The sequence below is a fragment of the Hemicordylus capensis genome, chromosome 3 (assembly GCF_027244095.1).
Source record: "Hemicordylus capensis ecotype Gifberg chromosome 3, rHemCap1.1.pri, whole genome shotgun sequence".
Taxonomy (NCBI): domain Eukaryota; kingdom Metazoa; phylum Chordata; class Lepidosauria; order Squamata; family Cordylidae; genus Hemicordylus; species Hemicordylus capensis.
In genome coordinates this window covers 1,548,134-1,571,276 of record NC_069659.1, presented here as the reverse complement: position 1 = coordinate 1,571,276, position 23,143 = coordinate 1,548,134, and the positions used below count along the sequence as shown (strand labels likewise).

Genomic DNA, 23,143 nt, shown 5'->3' with positions numbered 1-23,143 from the left:
TATGCAGATGTTTGGAAGCTTAACAGGGGTTAAGTGTTCTGTTGTTTTGACTTGTCACTTTTGCAGAAATCTGGTTGGCAGTCAATAAAAAAAAAAGGGAGGCGTCCTCCCTTACTGAAGGGAGGCGTCTCCTGCCTCCTCCTGGGATGTGATTGGTTGGAGGGAAAAACACACATAGGAGAAAGATCACAGGGAGTGCAGGGAGGAGCCCACAGCTACATGAACTGTCCATCTAATCCCCTGAATTAAACTGCCTCGAATCTACTGCGGAGTAGATTCACTCCTCGGATACCCGGCAGCATAAAACCATGTGTGAATAACTCCCAGCTTGGGCAAAAGGTCTTCTGTTGATCCACCTGAAGGTCAACATGATAAGTATGAATTTGCAAACCCATACCTTTAGCATATTTCTCCCACTAAAACCCAACAGCACCACTCATAGACTAAAGAAAACCACTTAAATTAGGAGGATATAAATGCAAACATTTGCAAGCCAAAATCAAATCAGAAAACCATGACTGTGACTTTCCCCCAGACAGGCTTCCTACCATTGTCATGGTGCAGCAAGAAGCTGGTGTGTGTGTGTGTGTGTGTGTGTGTGTGTGTACCAGAAATCCTTCAAGAGCAGGATTTCAAGGAAACCAACAGCCAGCAATACTTAGGGAGGTCTTTGGAAGGCCCAGTTGGGAGGCTGATGGAATAAGGGACCTCCTCCCTAGTTGCTATTGAGCGACCTATAAATAAAACCTGACTGCTCCCTCCACACCAGTCTGGAGAGGTGGCCCTGGGCACAGGGCATGGAGAGCCCACTGGTTCCTTTTCCAAGGCAAGGTTCTCCAATCAGAGAAGGCACATGACTATGTTTGGCATCAAGCTGGTTTTATTGTCCAAGCGCTGCTGGTAAACAACCAAGGTGGATGCCAAAGTGGGTGGGGAAAGGAGAGGGAGGCAGCCATCCCTTAGCCTGCCGTGGTGGGACTTTTTAAGGCTTTAAGAGTGAGAATCCATTGAAGATCTTCTGCATCAAGGAGAGCATCTCTCCCTTGAACCTCTGGAGACAGACCTCAGACCCAGCTCAGAGACCCAGCTTGGAGACCATGAAAGAAAAGGGAGGATGTTGCAGCTTGAGTTTACTCCGCTGGACAGGATGGATGGATGGTGATGGTGATGGTGATTGGAAATTTTTATTTATATCTGTTTTTTTAAATTTAAATTGGTGGGATTTTTTTTTATATCAGACTTTTAAAAATAATGTAAATGAAATACCAAACTTCTAATTCTCATGTAAAAAAAAATCTCATGGTTAAAAATAAATCTCACCACAAGCCGGCTAAACCGGCACTTACGGTTTCCTAAGAAGGGATGAAGGACACCCCTCCTTCGCAGGTGCGAAGTTACCTGCCCATCCAACCTGGGCATTCAGGCTCCTCAGTGGCATCTCGTGGGAATGACTCTAGTCTGCCCAGTGGCACCCAGCTCTGCCCACTCTTACTTCTGGAAATGTCTGGGCTTCTTCCAGCTTCTGTTTTTCAAGCCTGTTCTTCATGTGGGCAAAGGCAGGCTGGAGAGTAGGGTGGTTGTTTTGTGGTGGGGCTGGGCCAAAGCAGAGGAGTCAAGACAGAGACACAGCAGAGGCAAGGAGGTGAAGTAGGAAAAAGGTGAGGGGGAAGGGGAAGGACATTCGTCAGGACTCAGAGTCCTGTGAAGGTAAAGTGTGCCGTCAAGTCAATTTTGACTCCTCATGCCCACAGAGCTCTGTGGTTTTCTTTGGTAGAATGCAGGAGAGGTTTACCATCCTCCTCCTCCTGTGCAATATGAGATGATGCCTTTCAGCATCTTCCTAGATTGGTGCTGCCCGATATAGTAGCAGCGGGGATTTGAAGCAGCAATCTCCTGCTTGTTAGTCAAGCATTTCCCCGCTGTGCCACTTAAGGTGGCTCAGAGCCCTCTACTGCCCCTCATTTTGCCACTGAAAAATGGTGATGGCTTCTGGGCGTAGGAGGAGGCACCCTCTCTGGGGATATTTTGCAGAGATGTCTTCCTTGGCTAAGAAGGAAAATGTGTTAGGGGACACAGAGGACAACAGAAGACACAGGGCTGTTTGACACAGGTGAGGAATAAAGGTGTCCATTGCATAACAAATCCAGGTATTATAAGTTATTTCCTACATGAGCAAAAATCACATTATTTAAAGCATATCCTTCTAGATGTTGTAAATGGCTCTGTTGAGTTATAAATGAATATGTTTCAGTGATCAGATCTGCACCATTTCAAAGAACTATGTGAAGAAGTATCAGTGGGAAACTTGATTTAAATCAATGATTTAAACGAAAGTTTTCTCTTGCTACTTTTATGCACAGCAGGTTTTACCACGAGTTTACAGGGAAGCTTTATTGTGAAGTTGTCCCAAAAAACTGCTGCAAATAGTGGATTTTTTTAACCCCAGATATAAATTGGGCTATACTCTAACGTGCAGTGAAAAACCCGAATTGTGTGTGAACTGCTCCCCAATAACTCGCAGGAACTTCAGGGTAAATCTGGCCAATATGTGAACTCCTTTGTGGAGGAGATTCGAGTTAAAGGGCTTCAAAAGCCCCGGGTGAAAAACTTCCTGATGATTTAAATTATCTTGATTTAAATCAATCACTTTGCTGCAGGAAGTCTTCACACTGGGACTTTGTATTATATATTCTGAAGAATTCATTGTTTGGTTTATCTGTAGATCATACTTCCCAACGACCTACACATACTAAATTTTGCATAAACATTCCTGCCACTAAAATTAGCTGAATGCACTACATTTACACCAGAATGTCCTTAGTGAAAATATAAATATAATTTTTTAGAAGAAATTCTGAACATCATACTTCTCAGTGACCCACAGAAACCAAATTGTCCATCAACAATCCTGCCATTGAAATTAGCAGAATGCACTACTTTTTACACAGGAAAGTGCTGGGGGAATGGTTTTGTTTTTTAAAAATGTATTTATTTAGGAGAAATTCCGAATATAATCATCATAATTTAACTGTAATTATTCTCAACAGATTTTTAACATTCAATAATCAAATCGATAATTCCAAAATGACATCATGCCCTGATCCACCTTTGGAAGGGCGGTATATAAATCTAATAAATAAATAAATGCCCAAGAGAAGCAGATCTTTCCCAGATTCAAATTTATAGCATTTGTGGCAATTATTCAATAAAATGAATAATGTTTGAAGCTGAACAGCCTACCCATTTCAAACAGGTTTTACTTCCCTTTTGCAAGCACATTAATTAAACAAATTCTAAATGTATTTATATATATTTAATTTCTTGAACATTCCTATATGGGTAATCTATGCAAAATGACTTTATCTAGCCAAGGATGGGCCTCGCCTCCTAGGTATATATGAAACGTCATATGTCATATCAGGATTTGGCATCCACGTGGATTTTACAACAGTGTGGCATAAATCCAACATCCTGCCCACAGATCATCCCTGTAAAGTTGGCATGGATTTTAAAAAGCTGATGCAACACGTTGTGTGGGATCATTCCAGTGCTGGAAGTGGGGGTGGATGGTTACATCAGATAGTCAAGTGCAGATGGGTAGAACACGTGAGGCGGACAGGGCCCCCCCCCTTTGATGCTGAGGTTTCCTCTGCTTTTCCCTCAGGTGAAGTCTTCCTAAGGAGACTTGAAGGGCCAGGGTGTGTCAAAATAGGCTTGGGGGACCTGGGCTCCGATCTCTGCTCTGCCATGAAGCTAACTGGGAGACTCTGGGCTGGTCATTCTCTCTCAGCCTACCTCACAGGGTTGCTGTGAGGATAAAATGCAGGGGGGGACACCATGTGCCTTGCTCTGAGCTCCACTCGGAAGGGCAGGATATAAACAGAATACATACAGAATCACAACATCTAACCATTCATTAAATGGTATCTCTGTAGAATTAGCTCAGCCGTGCTTTATTCCAGGAGACGGCAGAAGGGGGGGATGGCACCTCAAACTTGGAGAAAGCTGCATCTACTGAACTTCTGCCTGCTATGCAGCTATTAAATGCACAGGAGCCTGATTATTGTTTGAACACCTGTTGTGGGGAGCCAGCGATAGTCACTGAGTTGGTGTACCCCATTCTTCAGGGCACAAGAAATCCCTCCCTTTCCTAATGGGCAGGGAGGGGAGGAAGAGGAGGCCGCACTGGGAAGTCTCCAGGGAAGAGAGGCCACTGTCCAGGAACAGGTTACAGAAGCAGAATGGCGAGGGAGGGGGTCCTTTGGCCCTTGGGAGACGGGTGGGAGCTTCTTGCTCACAGGGAAAGACACTGTCATTGGATGCCCTTTAACTGAAGGAAACCCGGGATGTGCAGAGATGAACTAAAGGGTTTTTCCGGAGAAGCCCTGGTCTCTGTCAGCATCCCTTTCACCATCCTAAGAGGGAAGAGGGCATTTCATGCCCCTTGAGACCTACGGACCTCCTCCCCGCCAATTATTACTACCAAGTATCCCTGGTCAGCTTCCATTTTCCTCAAGAGTCAGTGAGGTCATTCACACAACCGAAAACTGAGTAGCACAAGGGTCCTACTCAGGTTTGGGAGCTGTGTGTCCTCCCAGTTTTCAGTTGTGTGGGAGCAAACAACTAGGAAGGAGGAGGAGGAAGTGATGGGTAGGAGGGAAAGCTGGTGAGGACCTTGGGCGAAGGCCGGGTAGGACAGCACCCTCTTACCCAGCTTTTCCTCCCACCTTGATCCCACACCATCACTTCTTCCTCCTCCTTCCTAGTTGTTTGCTCCCACACAACCGAAAAGTGGGAGCACGCACAGCTCCCAAACCTGGCCAGGACACTTGTCCTACTCAGTTTTCAGTTGTGTGAATGACCTCACTGTATTCTTCTCCCCAGCAGGAACAGGATTTAAGAGCCAGGCTTACAGAGATGCCTGCTGAGGGATGCCGGACCTGAGCCTCCTAGTGGGAGGGAGAACAAGTTCCTCTGCTGCTTCCCATGGCCCAGTTTAACAGGACGCTTCTCCTTTGCACAGGCCTTCTTCGGCAGTGCCCTGAGGACTCTCCAACTTAGCCTGGCATGTCCACCTTCAATGGCAACAGCACATGCCACCCTTCCATCTTCTTCCTGGTGGGAATCCCAGGCTTGGAAACAGCCCACATCTGGCTGGGAATCCCACTCTGCTTCATCTATGTGGTGACCGTGGTGGGGAACTGCACTATCATGTTTATCATCTGGGTGGAGGACAGCCTGCACGAGCCCATGTATTGGTTCCTCTGCATGCTGGCCATGGTTGACTTGGCTGCGTCTACCTCGGTGGTGCCCAAGATGCTCTGCCTCTTCTGGTTTGGCTCTCGGGAAATCCGCTTTGAAGCCTGCCTGACACAGATGTTCTCCATCCTCGCCCTCTCCATCACTGAATCAGCCATCTTGCTGGCCATGGCCTTCGACTGCTACATGGCCATCTGCCAGCCACTGCGCTATGCAGCCATCCTCACTAATCCTGCCCTTGTGAAGATTGGCTGCCTGGCAGTGGCCCGGGCTGCCATCCTGACGGCCCCATTCCCCATCCTTGCCAGCAGGCTGCCCTATTGCCGGACCAACGTCGTCCCCCACACCTACTGCAAGCACATGGGCATCGTCAGGCTTCCTTGTGCCGGCACTGTGATCAGCAACTTGTACGGCCTCACTGTGGCTGTGCTGGTGGTGGGCCTCGATCTCACCTTCATTGGGGTCTCCTATGCCAAGATCATCCTGACGGTGCTGAGGCTGCCATCCCGGGAGGCCCAGGCCAAGGCCTTCAACACCTGTGGCTCCCACATCTGTGTGATTATCTTGGCCTACACGCCTGCTCTCTTCTCCTTCCTCACACACCGCTTTGGCCACAGCGTGGCTCCCTACATCCTCATCGGCAACTTCTACATCCTGGTGCCCCCATTCTGCAATCCCATTGTGTATGGTGTAAAGACCAAGCTGATCCGTGACAAGGTGGTCAGCTTGCTCCTGAAGAGAAAAGGGGTTTCCTGAAAGTGGGGGCAATGGACACGCCTTGTACACTCGCTGACCGCACTGCGAATGAGGCCACAGAAGGATGGGGACTACATCAGCCTGGATCCTGCTGATCTTGGACAAAAAAACTGCCTTTCATGAGGCAATATGAGCAGCATGGTCTGTTCCATGAAGCTCGTCTTCAAATTTGTTGCAAGCAGTTTTCCTTGGGAGTTGAGAACTGGAATGCTGCCTCCTCCTCCTCCTCCTCCTCCTCACTGCTGTGAGTGGGGAGTTCATCCTCCATGGCTTCACAGTCTCCTTACTGGACTCACTTTGTTCTTCTTGGACGAGAGACCACAGAGAGGGGGCAGACAGGGTTGGAGTCATGGGAGACTACGGGGTGTCTTCAATGCTTCCATCCACCAGCATCTAGACAAGCTCACCTGCCCCAAACATCCTTTCTTATAACAGAGCAATGCCAGAGCATCCTCATGCTGAATAGACTGTGGGGTGTGGGGTGAACTCTTAGCATGGTGGCCTGGTGTGAAACGACTATTCTTTGGTCTGACTTCTGTGTTCGTAAAATAATGAAGTCTATCTTCAGGTAATCGCATGTTAATTGTAAACCGCCCAGAGACGCAGGTTTTGGGCGGTATAGAAATATCTTAAATGAATGAATGAATAAATGATGAATAAAACATGTTATAAAATGTTTAATAGTAAAGTGATCTCTTTTAAAGACAGACCTGCCATCTAGCAAAATGGACTTTCTCCCTCCCCCTGATGTAATGGCTTTGTTGGTGCACACGGCACAACCTCTCACACACCAGCTTCCAACTAATACCAGGCATTTTAACTGAAACTAGCTGGGCCGGGTGCAGAGCGTCTGCATCTCTAGTTTGGAGCTGCCACCATTCTCTTCTCCCCCCACCCCAACTGCGATCATCATCTTCTAGTTCTCCCTGCCTGCCCGCCAGCCAGCCGTTCAACACTGCTTTCTCCCTCCACCCCCGCTGCCACTTTCCCCGCAGCTGCTCCCCACTCCGCCTGCCAGCCACCTTCTTCCCCACCCACCCCCCGCCTGCTGGTCATTCTTCCCCGCTTTCCCACCCCTCCCCCTGCCAGCCAGCCACCGCCATTTTCTCCCCCTCCCCCCCGCTTTACCCGTCGCTATCCAGGCAGCTGTTTGTGAACTCTTGCAAGAGCTGCCACACATGGGATTAGCCACAGGTATGCCTTGGAGGGAGGGAGGGAGATTACTAATGGGACCACTTCAAACTCATCCTGTTTGAAAGGTGTGTGTGTCCTTAATGCAGAGAGACTGGTTTCGTTTCTTAAGCATTCTGAGCATATTGCCTTCTCTTCATGGGCAACCAACAGGCACAGCTTAGAAACCAGGCTGGTCCGAAATAGTCAAGTAGCGCCACCACCCTATAGTCCTTAGGCCAGTTTTTGTTTGCTGTTGGTTTGATATTTTGTGTTTCCCTCCCCACCACCACCCCACTCTTTTTCTTTTTGGTGAGTGGTAGTTGGATTGACAGGAGAGGTCCTCGGCATAAGTTCTTCAGACAGGTTTGTGATATTTATAGCTTAATTTTCAACTCTGATAAAGGATTATCTCAAGTCAATATTGTCTAGAACTACAGCCAGTTCTATAAAGTTTATTCCAAGTAAAGCCTTAATGAACTCATTGGGGCTTACTCCCAAGTTACTGCTGGGTGCAAAGGAGTACAGCCCAAGGACATATCCCAGAAATATGTATATCAAGAGGGGTGGGGGTAGGGGAGTATGCATGTTCATATTTGTGAGAAGAAAGGAAACCAGTGGGCTGTGCGTGGCCAAATACATTGTGGTATTTTCCAGTGGTGTGAAATGGCGCATGCAGATGCTACCTGAAAATAGATGCTCAATATCCAAACCTTCCATCCCCACCCCACCGCAAGTTGATCTTATCCTGCATAGGGTGAGGAGGATGAAATTGCAAGGAGGGGGAGAATGGGAGGCTGATAGAAGAAGGGATGGAGCTACTGAGGGGAAGACGAGGCAGGGGGACTCTAGAGTGAGAGGGCATTGCTACTTTCCATACAGTCATCCGCCATAAACAACTCTAAGGGCAGGATTCCTTTACTCACAGCCAACCAAGGAGTGAATTTAGCACAAAGAGACCATATAGCACTAATTTTGAAAGAATTGGACAGGCTGCCGATGTTTCTGGGTTAAATACAAAGTGCTGGTTATTACCTATATAAAGCCCTTAACGGCTTGGGTCCTGGGTATTTAAGAGAGCACCTCCTTTGTCATGAACTCTCCTGCCTTTTATGATCTTCTGGAAAGGTCTGGTTATGGTTGCCACCAGCTCATCTGGTGGCGACTAGGCTTGTGCATTTTGATTTGGCAACAAAACATTTTGTGTCCAAAAATGGCATTTTTGGACATTTTGTATACAAATCGAAAAGAAAAAATTAAAAACAATTTTTTTTGTATACAAATCGAAATGACACTATTTTGGAGCCGAAGTTTTGGTCTTTGACTGCAGCAACTAGGGAGGCAGTGCGTGTCTGTCAAGAAGAGATTAGCAGAAGATAAGATATGCAAAAAGCAGGAACAGCATCGCTGAGGAAGCTCATTTCCTTGGAATGTATTCTATTGTGATGCAATTATGTGAAAAGAAATTCTTATTGCCAGCTCTAAAAAACAATGCCCTGTTTCCACTCTGTCTGGGCTGATTGCTTTGAGGGTGGAGCAGGGGAGTTTGTTTCAATCATTAACAAGTTACTCGCTTGCTTCTGCCTTTCTGGCTGCCTCATTCAAGAGAGACAGAGAAAGAACTAATTTGCTTTGCATGTCTAAACTCAAGTTTCCATGATGCCATGCTTGCCTTGCTACCTGCCTGAGCCCAGCATACTGCTCCCTATTTAGTTACCATGAATGTGTATATAGTATATAATGCAATTCAAATGCCTGCCTGCCTGCCTGCCTAGGACGAAAAACCCCAACTTCAAGTATATGCTGATAGGATCCTAGCTGTCGGTGATGGACCAGGAGAAGGATCTTGGGGTTGTGGTGGACAGCTCATTGAAAGTGTCAACTCAGTGTGTGGCAGCTGTGAAAAAGGCCAATTCCATGCTAGGGATCATTAGGAAGGGAATTGAAAATAAAACGGCTAAAATTATAATGCCCTTATACAAAACTATGGTGTGACCACACCTGGAGTACTACATACAATTCTGGTCACCACATCTAAAAAAGGACATTGTAGAACTGGAAAAGGTTCAGAAGAGGGCAACCAAGATGATCAGGGGCCAAGAGCACCTTTCTTATGAGGCAAGACTACAACATCTGGGGCTTTTTAGTTTAGAAAAAAGACGACTGTGGGGAGAGATGATAGAGGTCTATAAAATCATGCATGGTGTGGAGGAAGTGGAGAGAGAGAGGAATTCTTTTCCCTCTCACACAACACTAGAACCCGGGGTCACTCCATGAAATTGATTGCCAGGAGGTCTAGGACCAACAAACGGAAGTACTTTTTCACACAACGCGTGATCCACTTGTGGAACTCTCTGCCACAGGACGTAGTGACAGCCAACAACCTGGATGGCTTTAAGAGGGGTTTGGATGACTTCATGGAGGAGAGGTCCATCAATAGCTACAAGTCGGAGGGCTGTGGGCCACCTCCAGTCTCAAAAGGCAGGATGGCTCTGAGAACCAGTTGTAGGGGAGTAATGGCAGGAGAGAGGGCATGCCCTCAACTCCTGTCTGTGGCTTCCAGCGGCATCTGGTGGGCCACTGTGCGAAACAGGATGCTGGACTAGATGGGCCTTGGGTCTGATTCAGCAGGGCTGTTCTTATGTTCTTATGTTCTTATTAGGATAGTTCGTTGTTCCGCTGCCTCTATGTGATCTTGCTTTGGAAACCGGTTCTTTGTGAAGCTCTGCTATTGTTGTTGATGTATTGAAAAAAATGTCTGTGGATGAGAACTGCTTGCTTGGTAGAGGAGGGAGAGTAGGGCACACTTGATGCTGCTGTTAGCCGTAGTTTGCTGCAGCAGTGGAGCGTGGGCTTGGGGGTTGCAGCAGTGGAGCATGGGCTTGGGGGAGTGAGGGGTTGTTGAAGTTTGTGTGTCTTTGTGGCAGATTTGGGGCAGAAAGGGGTCTGCTGGAGCAGAACAGTGGGTTGGGTGGAAGTGCCTCAAGGGCTGCCTGCCACAACCCAGACTCCCATGGAATTGGCCTAAGGGCTGCTTTCTTAGGAATTGTTGGAGTGTCTTTATTTATTTATTTATTTGATTTATATACCGCCCTTCCAAAAATGGCTCAGGGCGGTTTACAATTAAAACAAACTTGTAAAACAATGAAAAGCTAAAACAAATTAAAAACAATAACACAACAATTAACAATTTAAAAACATTTTAAAACAAGAATTAAACATTGTCCCCAGACCCCAGCTCAAGAAGACATGTAGAGTTAATATGGATGAAAAGGGCCACAACTTTATTAACTATTACACAGGCATGGCAGACTGGAACACCAGGTGATTAATCACCCTTAGAGAACAGTGCGGGCCAATAGAAGCAGGTCAGATTTGGATAACTTCATGGAGGAGAGGTCCATCAATGGCTACTAGTCAGAGGGCTGTGGGCCACCTCCAGTCTCAAAAGGCAGGATGGCTCTGAGAACCAGTTGCAGGGGAGTAACAGATTAGCAGGTCTTTGGGGCAGATTTGGGGCAGAAAGGGGTCTGCTGGGGCAGAACAGTGGGTTGGGTGGAAGTGCCTCAAGGGCTGCTTGCCACAACTCAGACTCCCATGGAATTGGCCTAAGGGCTGGTTTTTAAGTGTGTGTCTTTGGGGCAGATTTGGGGCAGAAAGAGGTCTGCTGGGGCAAAACAGTGGGTTGGGAGGAAGTGCCCCAAGGGGTGCCTGCCACCACCCAGCTTTCAAAGGAATTGATCAAAGGGTTGCTTTTTTGTGATTTGGGGAAGTTTGAGTGTCTTTAAGCTTTCCCCCCTTAGGGAATAATGGTGCTTTCAGCAGCCCCATAACAGCACTTGGGGGGCACTGGTGTGGTGCTGAGCGAATGGTGGTATAGTGCACAGAGGGTGCTGACCACCCCCCTGGATTGCTAACCCATTGGGGTACTGGACTTTGTTGTTTCTAAGGTGTTGAGTTTAACCCTAACCCTTCTCTGGTAGCAAATGAGATTTTTAATGAAAAACCATCAATCCACTCTCATATGCTACTAGAGAATCTACTCTCAGAACACCTCTAGAACAACAAAACCCTATACTTCATGGGTTGGCAACCCATGTGTGTGGTTGGCACCCTATGTGCACTACACCACCACTTGCTCTGGGCCACTCCAGTGCTCCTCAAGTAGAGTTATAGGACTGCAGAAACCTCCATTATACCCTACGAGGGAAATCTGAAAGACGGGTAACTTCATTATTTTTTTAAAAATCAGCCCTTTGACAAATTCCTCTGGAAAAATTGTGGTAGCTTCCTTGTACCAACTGGGCACTACCACCAACCACACTCCACTCTGGGCCACCCTTCCCCCCCACCCCCCATGAAGCTATACTTTTCCTGAAACCTCCATAGTACCCTATGGAGGAAGTCTGAAAGAAGCTCAAACTTCAAAAATTCACCAAAACTCAGCCGTTTGCCCAATTCCTTTGAAATTTTTGTGATAGCTTCCACTCATTGAGCACTATAACCCCCACCCACTCTTTTGACCATGTGACACATTTTTAATACGAATTAATCCAGATTAGGATTAATTCGGATACAAAACAAAACTGGGGGGATTCGGAAGGCTTAATTTTGGACAAAATACAAAATGGGGTTGATTCAGATTTGGTACAAATCGAAACAGAAAAAATACAAAACGCGCAACCCTAGTGGCGACCCAGGACTGGGCCTTCTCTGTGGCTGTCCCAGGGCTTTGGAATATGCTCCCTGCTGAAATAAGAGCATCTCCTTCTCTGCTTGTTTTCAGGAAGAACCTCAAGACTCTCTTGTTCTCACAAGCTTTTTAATTTTAAGAATTAATTTTAATAATGTGTTTTATATTGTGTAATGTAATTTAATCTGTGATTTCTAATATTAAAATTTGATAGATGCACATATCAGGCGTTATAAACATATGATAAACAAATAAATAATAATAATGAATGAATAGATAAATAAATTAGCACTAAACCACTGCCTCCCTGCTGCGGAGATACCCAATGGCAGCCACAACCCTCCCACATCCTTCTACACGGACAACCTCCATAAACCACGCCAAGGGCAGGATTCCTTTACTCACAGCCAACCAAGGAGTGAATTTAGCATTAAATTAGCACTAAATAGCCAGCTGCCAAGTGTTGGTGTGAATGATTGAGATTCTGATTGAGACAAGGAAACAGATTTACAGGTGGAGAAAGCTAGGGGCTGGCAAGTCACTTCTTTTTAATTTAGGGTTCAGCCTGTTACCATTAGCCCCACCTATGGGTACCCCTGCCCCTCCCCAGCAGAAGAAGAAGAAGAAGAAGAAGAAGAAGAAGAAGAAGAAGAAGAAGAAGAAGAAGAAGAAGAAGAAGAAGAAGAAGAAGCCACTGTGGGGTGGTACAAAAATTTGTAAAATAAATAAATGAACAATTGCTGTAACTGCCCCTCTTGGGTTCAAATCAAGGTCTCCCTCCTGAAACTCCGTGAGAGCTTAATGGCAGAGTATCTCAATTGCATACAGAGGGCCCAGTTTCCAAACTTAAGAACATAAGAACAGCTCTGCTGCAGGATCAGGCCCAAGGAGGCCCATCTAGTCCAGCATCCTGTTTCACACAATGGCCCACCAGATGCCGCTGGAAGCCCACAGGCAAGAGATGAAGCCATGCCCTCTCTCCTGCTGTTGCTCCCCTGCAACTGGGACTCAGAGGCAGACCCTAACCCTAACCCTGCCTTGGAGGCTGGAGGTGGCCGGTAGCCTTCCGACAAGTAGCCGATGATAGATCTCTCCTCCATGAAGTTATCCAAACCCCTCTTAAAGCCATCCAGGTTGTTGGATGTCACCACATCTTGTGGCAGAGAATTCCACAATTTGATCATGCATTGTGTGAAAAAGTACCTCCGTTCGTTGGTCTTAAATTTCCTGGCAATCAATTTCATGGGATGACCCCTGGTTCTAGTGTGATGTGAGAGGGAGAAGAATTTCTCCCTATCCACTTTCTCCACACCATGCATGATTTTATAGACCTCTATCATGTCTCCCCGGAGTCATGTTATTTCTAAACTAAAAAGCCACAGGTGTTGTAGTCTTGCCTCCTAAGGAAGCTGCTCTAGGCCCCTGATCATCTGGGTTGCCCTTTTCTGCACCTTTTCCAGCTCTACAATGTCCTTTTTTAGACATGATGACTTGAACTGTATGCACTACTCTAGGTGTGGCCGCACCATCGTTTGGTATAAGGGCATTATAAAATTAGCACTTTTGTTTTCAATCCCCTTCCTAATGATCCCTAGCATGGAATTGGCCTTTTTCACAGCTGCCGCACATTGAGTCGACGCTTTCAACGAGCTGTCCACCACGACCCCAAAATCCCTCTCTGGGTGAGTCACCAACAGTTCAGATCCCATCAGCATTAGGGATGTGCAAAAAATTTCGGGCACAGAACGATCTGTGCCCGAAACGAACAATTTCGGGTGATTCGGGGCTGAACCGAATCACCCCCGATGCCCCCCGAATTTTTTCGGGCACGAGCCGAATCACCCGAATTTCGGGCACAAAAAATTCGGGTGATTCGGTTCATGGTTGATTTTTGGCGATTTTTTAAAGTTTTAGTGACTTTGGGGCAGTTCGGGGGCATAGCATGGGATTTGGGCAAAAGGAGTGGGGTGGGGTGGTAGTGCCTAATGGGTGCAGGCTACCACCCCAATTTCAGGGGGTTTGGGCAAAGGGCTGATTTTTGGTAAATTTCTGAAAATTTCATGTCTTTGGGGCAGATTGGGGAATATTGGGGCAGAAAGTGGGGGCTGGGGCAGAATAGTGGGGTGGGGTGGTAGTGCCTCATGGGTGCAGGCTACCACCCCAATTTCAGGGGGTTTGGACAAAGGGGTGATTTTTTGAGAATTTTTGAAGTGTTGGTGACTTTGGGGCAGTTTGGGGGCAGAAAGTGGATCTGCCCCAAAATAGTGGGATGGGGTGGTAGTGCCTCATGGGTGGAGGCTACCACACCAATTTCAGGGGGATTGGGCAGAGGGCTGATTTTTTGAGAATTTTTGAAGTTTGGGTGTCTTTGGGGCAGATTGGGGGCAGAAAGTGGATCTGCCCCAAAGGAGTGGGGTGGGCTGGTAGATAGTGCCTGATGGCTGGAGGCTACCACCCATCCCCAATTTAAGAGTGATTGGGCAGAGGGGTGAATTATGGTGAATTTATTTGTATGAGGTTTGTCTTCATAAGGTGAAGTGTGCTAAATTGATTACTTCCTCATATTATTCATAGTAAAGGAAAGTGTGAAAAAGTGAAAGTGGGGTCATGAGAGTTGTTTAATTGAAAAAAATCTCATTTGCTATGATAGAATGAGAATTCACACCTCAGAAGTTTTTTCTGAGGTGTGAATTCTCATTCTATCATAGCAAATGAGATTTTTTTCAATTAAACAACTCTCATGACCCCACTTTCACTTTTTTACACTTTCCTTTACTATGAATAATATGAGGAAGTAATCAATTTAGCACACTTCACCTTATGAAGACAAACCTCATACAAATAAATTCACCATAATTCACCCCTCTGCCCAATCACTCTTAAATTGGGGATGGGTGGTAGCCTCCAGCCATCAGGCACTATCTACCAGCCCACCCCACTCCTTTGGGGCAGATCCACTTTCTGCCCCCAATCTGCCCCAAAGACACCCAAACTTCAAAAATTCTCAAAAAATCAGCCCTCTGCCCAATCCCCCTGAAATTGGTGTGGTAGCCTCCACCCATGAGGCACTACCACCCCACCCCACTATTTTGGGGCAGATCCACTTTCTGCCCCCAAACTGCCCCAAAGTCACCAAAACTTCAAAAATTCTCAAAAAATCACCCCTTTGTCCAAACCCCCTGAAATTGGGGTGGTAGCCTGCACCCATGAGGCACTACCACCCCACCCCACTATTCTGCCCCAGCCCCCACTTTCTGCCCCAATATGCCCCAATCTGCCCCAAAGACATGAAATTTTCAGAAATTTACCAAAAATCAGCCCTTTGCCCAATCCCCCTGAAATTGGGGTGGTAGCCTGCACCCATTAGGCACTACCACCCCACCCCACTCCTTTTGCCCAAATCCCATGCTATGCCCCCGAACTGCCCCAAAGTCACTAAAACTTTAAAAATTCACCAAAAATCAGCCCTTTGCCCAATCCCCCTGAAATTGGGGTGGTAGACTCTACCCATTGGGCACTACCACCCCACCCCAAAATTTTGCCCCTGGGCCCCTTTTTCCCCCCCCGAATCGATTCGGATTCGGATTCGGATTAAATCCAAATCCGAACCGAATCAAGGGTGATTCGGGTGACCCAGATTCGGGCACAAAACAGAACGGGGGTGATTCGGCTCAGGTCCGAGCCGAATCACCCGAAAATCCGAATTGCACACCCCTAATCAGCATATACTTGAAGCTGGGGTTTTTTGTCCCAATGTGTATCACTTTACACTTGTCAACAGTGAACCGCATCTGCCATTTTGTCGCCCACTCCCCCAGTTTGGAGAGATCATTTTGGAGCTCCTCACAATCTGTTGTGAATTTCACTACCTTAAATAGTTTGGTATCATCTGCAAATTGGGCCACATCGCTACTTACCCCTACTTCTAGATCATTGAAGAATAAATTAAACAGCACCAGTCCCAGTACAGATCCCTGGAGGACCCCACTTCTTACTTCCCTCCATTGTGAAAACTCTCCATTTATCCCTATCCTCTGTTTCCTGTCCTTCAACCAGTTAGCCATCCACACATGTACTTGTCCACTTATCCCATGACTGCTAAGTTTTCTCAGGAGTCTTTGATGAGGAACTTTGTCGAAAGCTTTTTGGAAGTCCAGGTATACAGTGTCAACTGGATCACCCTGATCCACGCACCTGCTGACATCTCAAAGAACTCCAAAAAGTTTGTGAGGCAAGATTTACCTCCCGGGTCCACCCGCAGGGCTGGCCATCCAGGTGGAGCTGAAGGGTCTCAACACAAGGAGGGGGAGATGATGGCCCTGGAGTGCTTAGGCGCTGGGGTGGGGCCCACGTGGGGCCAAGCCAAACTTGACAGAGCAAAAGAGTTGGGGTGGAAGCAGAGCCTCCCTCGGGGACCCAGAACACCCAAAAGGTGACTGTAGATGTGGCTCTTTGGTGGAGCCCCAAAACACCCCACGGAAAGGTGGCAGGAGCCAGGCAGCCAGCCGCCAGGGCAAAAGAACTCACACACACGCTGCTTAAGTGGAGGGTGTGTGGCACAGATGGGGCAGAGACAATCCATTAAGAGACAGGTTATGTGCCACAGTCCAGCAGTGGCTGCACCACAGGTGGAAGGGTAAAGGTCAAGTGTGCCGTCGAGTCCGTGTCGACTCCTGGCGCCCACAGAGCCCCGTGGTTGTCTTTGGCAGAATCCAGGAGGGGTTTCCCATGGCCTCTTCCCAGGCAGTATGAGGTGGTGATGCCTTTCAGCACCTTCCTCTGTCGCTGCTGCTGCCGCTGCCCAATAGAGGTACCAGTGGGGATTCGAACCAGCAGCTTCTGGTTTGGTAGTCAAACCATTCCCCCACTTCGTCGGTGTGTGGCAAAAGACTCCCCTGTTGTGGCCCCCCTTCTTCCAGGGGCCTTCATCACTGCCGCCCCTACGGAAGCCTCTCCCCCCACCCCACAAAAAACACATCACAGGCACAGATGTGTGTCTTCCTTCTTCTGCCACTCAAAGCCAGCCATAACAGGGTAACTGCTGCTGAAAGGCTGAATGGGAGGCAGGGCGGCTGGGCTTTCCCAGGCCAGTTCGAGCCCGGCTGCTCCGTCCCACACTGCTGCTGCTGCTTCTTCTTCTTCTCCCCGCCAACAGTGTCCCACTCTTGCTGGGGCAGGAGCTGGCAACTGGCACCTCATCCTGTTGCAACGGCAGCCCAGGATGATCTGGAAGGTATTCATTATTTATTTAACCTATTTCGATACCGCCCAAAACTTGTGTCTCTGGGCGGTTTACAATTAAAATCATTTAAACAGACATTAAAACCATGTAAAACTGGAATGCGTTTCCTCCCCACCTGACTGAGCTGCCGCCTTCTCCTCCTCCTTCTTTCCCAACCATGGGGCGTGCTCCCCACAGATAAAAGGGGCACGTTTCTGCCTGGCTTTGCATCTGACTCTTCCCCTGCACAGCGGCAGCAGCAGCAGCTCTTTGGAGCCAGTCGCTGCCCCAGCAAACAGAAGGTCACCCCCGCCTCCTGCTCGAGGCCAGCCCTGGAGGACACAGAGCTTCTGCTTCTCTGCTGCTTCCAAGCATCCTTCTCCATTTAAGAGTTGATGGCTCGCAGGTCACATGGAGGGTGGTCTCCCTCCAAAGAGGCCACTCAAGAGGTTCAGCTTATCACTCAGCTGGTGAGAAACACCCCCCACCCAGCCCCATCTGCCCGGCACTTTGATCAGGCCCACTGAACCCATCCCTGGCCCATCTACTTGCTCCACCTGGGAAAGGGGCCACCTTTCAGGAAGAGCCCCACGCGCTCAGGTGACAAGCCCGCAAGTGGACCTGCTGGCTTCTCCAGGCTTCGCTGGGCAAGGGGCCCCCATCCAGCCCACTAACCCACCCCAGGATCCCTCCAGCCCCCAAGGAGGGAGCCAAGCCACTCTCCGGGCAGCCCCCCTCCTCTTTCCTTGCCCCCCCCCCAGAGCAAGAGCCAGCAACGGCCTCTGCTTCTTCCTTCCCTCCAGGTGCAGCCTGTGCTGGAAGACCAGGTCAGCCAGTGCTTCCGCATCTTCATCGCCCTGTCGTACAGGAGTCAGGTGGTTGCTGATGGCACCGACTACCTCATCAAGGTGAGTAGACGGGGAAGCAAACCCGGCAGGGCCAAATCTCTGCCTTTCTGCATGGTTGCTCCAAGCCAAGCCCAAGTCCAAGGGCTCCCCAATTCAGTACAACACCCCCTTGTCCCCCTGCCCCAGTTCAGTTTGGTCTGGTTTTCTTAAAAAATGATTTTTTTTCCCACACTTACCCTCTCCAGGGCAGTTTTTTGAGGTTGCGGGGGTGTCTACGGAGGCTCCCCCTCCCTCGCCGGCCTCTCTTAAGCCATTCAGTCCGCCTCGCCTATGCAATGGGGCCTCTGCGTGAATCATGGCTTGAGAGAGGCCGGTGGGGGACATCTGCAGGCGCCCCACCACCTCAAACAATTCCCCTGGAGGGCTGAGTGTTAATAAAAAAAATTTAAACCTTGTCAAGCCCCCCCGGGGAGGGGGTCGGTCCAGGGTCAGACCAAACAGGAGGCAGTTTGGTACAGCAGCCCAGCAAAGCAGCCAAAGGAAGGAAGCCAACCACCCCCAGAGGGAGTTCCTCTGGGTCTCATTGCGCCCTAAGTTCTCTTCCTTCCTTCCTCAACCTTGGCCTGTTCGCTCCCTTCAGGTGGGTCTCTTCTCTCCCCAGGTCCACCAGCTCCCCTCTTCTCTGCCCCCCAGTCAACATTTGCATTTAACAAGCCCATCATCGCCCCAATCCCCAATCCACCTACCCCCTTGGTGGGTTCCCTCCTCCCCTCCATCACAGAGCACTGCAGCCAACATCCAAAGATCAACACTCCCCCCCCCGCCCCCCCGGCCTGCCTGTCAGCCCCCAGGAGAGCAGCAGCAGCAGCAGCCAGGCCCTCCTGCCCTTCAGCCCCCCCACTCTGTCCTTCCCTCCTCACAGGTCCAATATGGCTTTGGAGTGAAGGACTATGCTCACCTGCTGGTCTATGTCAGCTACAGAAGAGAGGTCGTGCTGTGGGGTTATGAGCTGGACCACACCAGGAGTGACCCCCTCATCCTCTTCTAGTATCAGAGGCCCCAAGGAGCGCCAATAAAGGAAATGTCTCTGAAGGAGTCTCTGTCCTGGGCGTTTTCCAGATTATCAGCTTTGTGCCAGTAGGAGCATTGCAAGGTGTGATGGAATGGGGCAATGGTTGCAAACTGCAAGTAAAGGGTCGTTCAGTGCTTCGTAGTAGGCTGGAGGCCGTTCATATTGCTGTCCATTGTTGCGTGGTTTCCAGTCGGGGGTGTCCATATTCTCCTTGAACCACATTATCTGACCCCTCCTCCTGCCCATTTTGGGCCAATGGGGTCACAGAGGAGGCGGGGTGACGTGACATTGGGTTTTTAAACATGTCTCTCTTGAGCAAAGCTGTCAGGGAAAGTGCTGCTCCAAAGCGAGAATTCCGTTGTAGTGTTGCACTTTTCCACAAGCAATCCAGCCAAACAAACAAGTGAAATGGCAGAGAGGGCCCCTAGATAGTCATCAGGAGAGTTGGGGATGGGGTGGATTTTGGACAAAAAGGTCATGGCGGAGGAATCCAGACAACTGTCCTCCTTGCTTTGTCCCTGAAACCTGGGGAGCAAAGCAAGCCTGGACAGAGCCTCTCAGCTCTTAAGGCAACCCCTGCCCACCACAGCTCCCCCTTCGCACAGTGTAAAAATAAGGAGCCAAGACCCCTGCCCACTTGCAAGCCTGCCAAGCCAGGAGAGGGTATGAATGCTGTGCAGACCCCACCCAAAGCAGGGGAGGAGGAAGGGAGTGCATTGCGCAATGGACACACCAGCAGGAGGGCGACGGGTGGGGGCGGCGGCAGCCCCGACTAATCTGCACATAGACACCCGGCCACAGGTGGCTTGCAGGAGCCCTGGAAGGGGGTGTCTGGCCGCAACTGAGGCTTTGTGCCAGGGGGTGGCAGGAATGCCCAGACCTGGGAGGGATCCAGAGCTCATTCCATGCCCCACCCCGAGGCAGGAGCTCAGTGGCCATGTGGGCCCCTAAAGGGGCCAAGTCCTGCTTCCCAGCCCCTGGCCCCTCTCCCTCCACCCCCAAGGGACCCTTGCAGGGAACTGGGAGCCAGCCTCACTCTGGCAGGTCCAGGCCTGCCCCTGCTGCTCCCTCCGCGTGGGGCGAGCCCAGCGGTGAAGAAGGGGGCGCCGCTGCCTTCCCCCAAGTCGGACCACTGGCCCGTCTAGCTTCGTCTTGCCAGCAGGGGTGCAGCTCTCACTGAGCGGATGGGTTCAGAGATCCCGGGGCCCCCAGCTCCTGAAAGCCCCCCAGCTCCACCCCTCCCGATTTCATTCATTACCTCCTTCACTCTGAGGGGCCGCCCAGGGAGAGGGGCAAACACGGGCCTCCTCTCCCCTTGGCATGCCCCAGAGTGCCGGCACGGACTGGCAGCAGCTCTGAGGGTTCCAGGCCCGAGTCTTGCCCAGCCCCCGGTCTGGATCCTCCAGGCGGCTCAGCTCCTCCCGGGAGGGACCAGGGCTGCCTGCTGCTGCCCTGCCTGGCTTTCCTCCCAGGGCTGCCAAGGGACAAAACTGGACATTCAGGGCAATGCCTACAAGGGGGCGCCTCTGCCACAGAGACGCCTGCACTCCGGGCACTGCTCCGGCCAGGGAGAGGTGCAGGAGGAATCTGACATGCCCGGCCTCCGGCTTCTCCTGCTTCCGAGGAGGACACGCCTCTGTGAGTGGCTAGACCTCATCTCTGCAGGTAGAGGAAGGCCTCCCTGGTGGCAGGATGGAAGATGGTTTGGGCAGGGAGCAGTTTGGGGAGGAGGAGGAGGAGAGCTGGTCTTGTGGCAGCAAGCAGAAATGCCCCTCTTTGCTAAGCAGGGTCAGCCCTGGCTTGCATTTGAGCATGTGAGTGCTGCCTGCTGTAAGATATCCCCCTTAATTAGGGTTGGGAATTCTCTCTGGTAGGAGATACCCTTCCAAAATAGCAGAGTGCACAGAGGCACAACACAGTGGAGTCTGCCGAGGCATGCGTCTATGCTGAGAGTAAAAGAACTTGGAGCCAGTTCATAGTTTCAAATCAATATAAGGAGTTTTTATTGGTGAACTCCATCTAGATAGGAAAGTGGAGAGATAGGATCTCTAATCTAGCTAGCTAGCTGGATGCAGAGGGATGCTGTCTGCATCTCTGTGCCCACATGGTGCAGAGAGAGAGGCGAGCGTGTGTGTTAGAGGGAAGAAAGGGAGGAAAAGGGAGGCAGGCAGGCAGGAAGTCCTTGAGAGTAGCAATCGACATACCAAAGGGATAGTGTCAGAGCAGTAGAGAGGAGGGATGACCAATGTCTTGACCCCTCTAGCCCTCTGACTCACTAGTCTGTCCCCCTCTGTCATTGAGACGTGAGACAGCGCAAAGTCCTTCACTTCCAACAGTGAGGATGAGGGTTCTGGAGTCCACAGATGTTGTCGGACTTCAACTCCCATAATCCCAGTTTTGTGGCCAGTGGGGCCTAGGAGATCATGGGAGTTGATGCCCAACTATGGAGGGAAGTCAGAAGTGGGGTCCCCCAGGGATCTGTACGGGGACCAGTGCTCTTTAACTTGTTCATAAATAGACCCGGCCTGCTCAACTTACCACCAGGCCAGCTGTTTTTGGACTACAACTCCCACAATCCCCAGACACAACGGCTAATAGCCAGGGATTAAGGGAGTTGTAGGCCGACATCTGATCTAGACGTTGGGGTCAGCAGCGAAGTGACCAGACTTGCAGAGGACACTAAACTATTCAGGGCAGTGAAATCCAAAACAGTCCTGGAGTTGGAGGCCCAAAGGAGGATGCTGCCCGGGACCTCGGAGGCGGCAGCGTTCTCAGCTCACCACCCAGTTGCACCGGCAGGGCTGTCCAGCCAGGCGGAACTGAGGGGTCTCAATGCAAGGAGGGGGAGATGACGGCCCTGGCGCGCTTAGGTGCCGGGGTGGTGAGCATGTGGGGCCAAGCCGAACCTCCTTGAGCAAAAGAGATGGGGGTGGAAGCAGAGCCCCCCAGGGGGACCCTGAACACCCCAAAGGTGGCTGTAGATGTGGCTCTTTGGTGGAGCCCCAAAACACCCCACGGAAAGGCGGCAGGAGCCAGGCAGGCAAGCAGGAAGCCGCCAGGGCAAAAAAATGCACGTACACACTGCTCAAGTGAGGTGTGTGTGGCACAGACAGGGCAGAAACAATCCATTATGGGACAGGTTATGTGCCACAGTCCGGCAGTGGCTGCACCGTAGGTGGAAAGGGTGTGTGTGGCCAAATGGATCCCTGTTGCAGCCCCCTTCTTCCTTCATCAGGCTTCATTACAGCTGTTCTTGTAGAAACCTCCCCCCTGCCCCAGTGCCAAACACCCCACACAAAAACTTAAGCTCTCTGCTCAATTGAAAGATGTGTTAATATTTAGATCTCTGTTGGGGGGGGGGCGGGCACTGGGTTGTGATGGGAAGCAAAACTCTGGGCAGCAAGGGGGGTGCCGAGGCCTTTTTTGGGGCTACCCCACCCAGCCACCCCACCCAGCACTGGAGCCTCTCTCTAACGCAGTTCCCTGCTCTTCGAACTGGTCCTTGAGGGCTGAGTTTGCCCCAGGGACACAGCAGGTGTGTGGGGGTGGGGTAGGGTTGCCATGTCCCCCGGAATTTAGGGTAGTCCCCTGATTTTGGCTCCTGCACCTGGCTTCTAAATTCTACCCGGATTTGCACGTATTTCTGTCTGGGAGTACTCCTGGATCCACATCTCTCCTTAGTTTCTCAGGTTGAGGCGGTGGCCAGGGGTGCTTTCTATCAGTTTCGGCTGATATGCCAGCTGCGCCCGTTTCTCGAGATCAATGACCTCAAAACTGGCACATCTGTTGGTAACCTCCAGACTTGACTTCTGTAATGCGCTCTACATGGGGCTGCCTTTGTACATAGTCCGGAAACTTCAGTTGGTTCAGAATGCGGCAGCCAGGTTGGTCTCTGGGTCATCTTGGAGAGACCACATTACACCTCTGCTGATGGAGTTATACTGGCTACCAATAGGTTTCTGGGCAAAATACAAAGTGCTACAAACGGCTTAGGCCCTAGGTATTTAAGAGAGCGTCTTCTTCACTACGAGCCCCACTGCCCATTGAGGACATCTGAGGAGGTCTGTCTCCAGTTACCAACTCGTTTGGTGGCTACGCAGAGACGGGCCTTCTCGGTCGCTGCC

General features: G+C 50.0%; 1 protein-coding gene across 1 annotated transcript; it reads left to right on the top strand.

The window, feature by feature from the left end:
• Positions 1-1,082: 1,082 nt before the first annotated feature.
• LOC128349519 (olfactory receptor 52P1-like) lies at positions 1,083-6,015 on the top strand. The gene is made up of 2 exons (XM_053305939.1): positions 1,083-1,170; positions 5,024-6,015. Exon 2 carries the CDS (start codon positions 5,068-5,070, stop codon positions 6,013-6,015), a length of 948 nt encoding a protein of 315 aa, XP_053161914.1. The 5' UTR covers positions 1,083-1,170; positions 5,024-5,067.
• Positions 6,016-23,143: the final 17,128 nt, after the last annotated feature.

Bases quoted from the DNA above. Each gene is read 5' to 3' on its own strand.
- LOC128349519 (XM_053305939.1), top strand. From the start codon at position 5,068: ATGTCCACCTTCAATGGCAACAGCACATGCCACCCTTCCATCTTCTTC.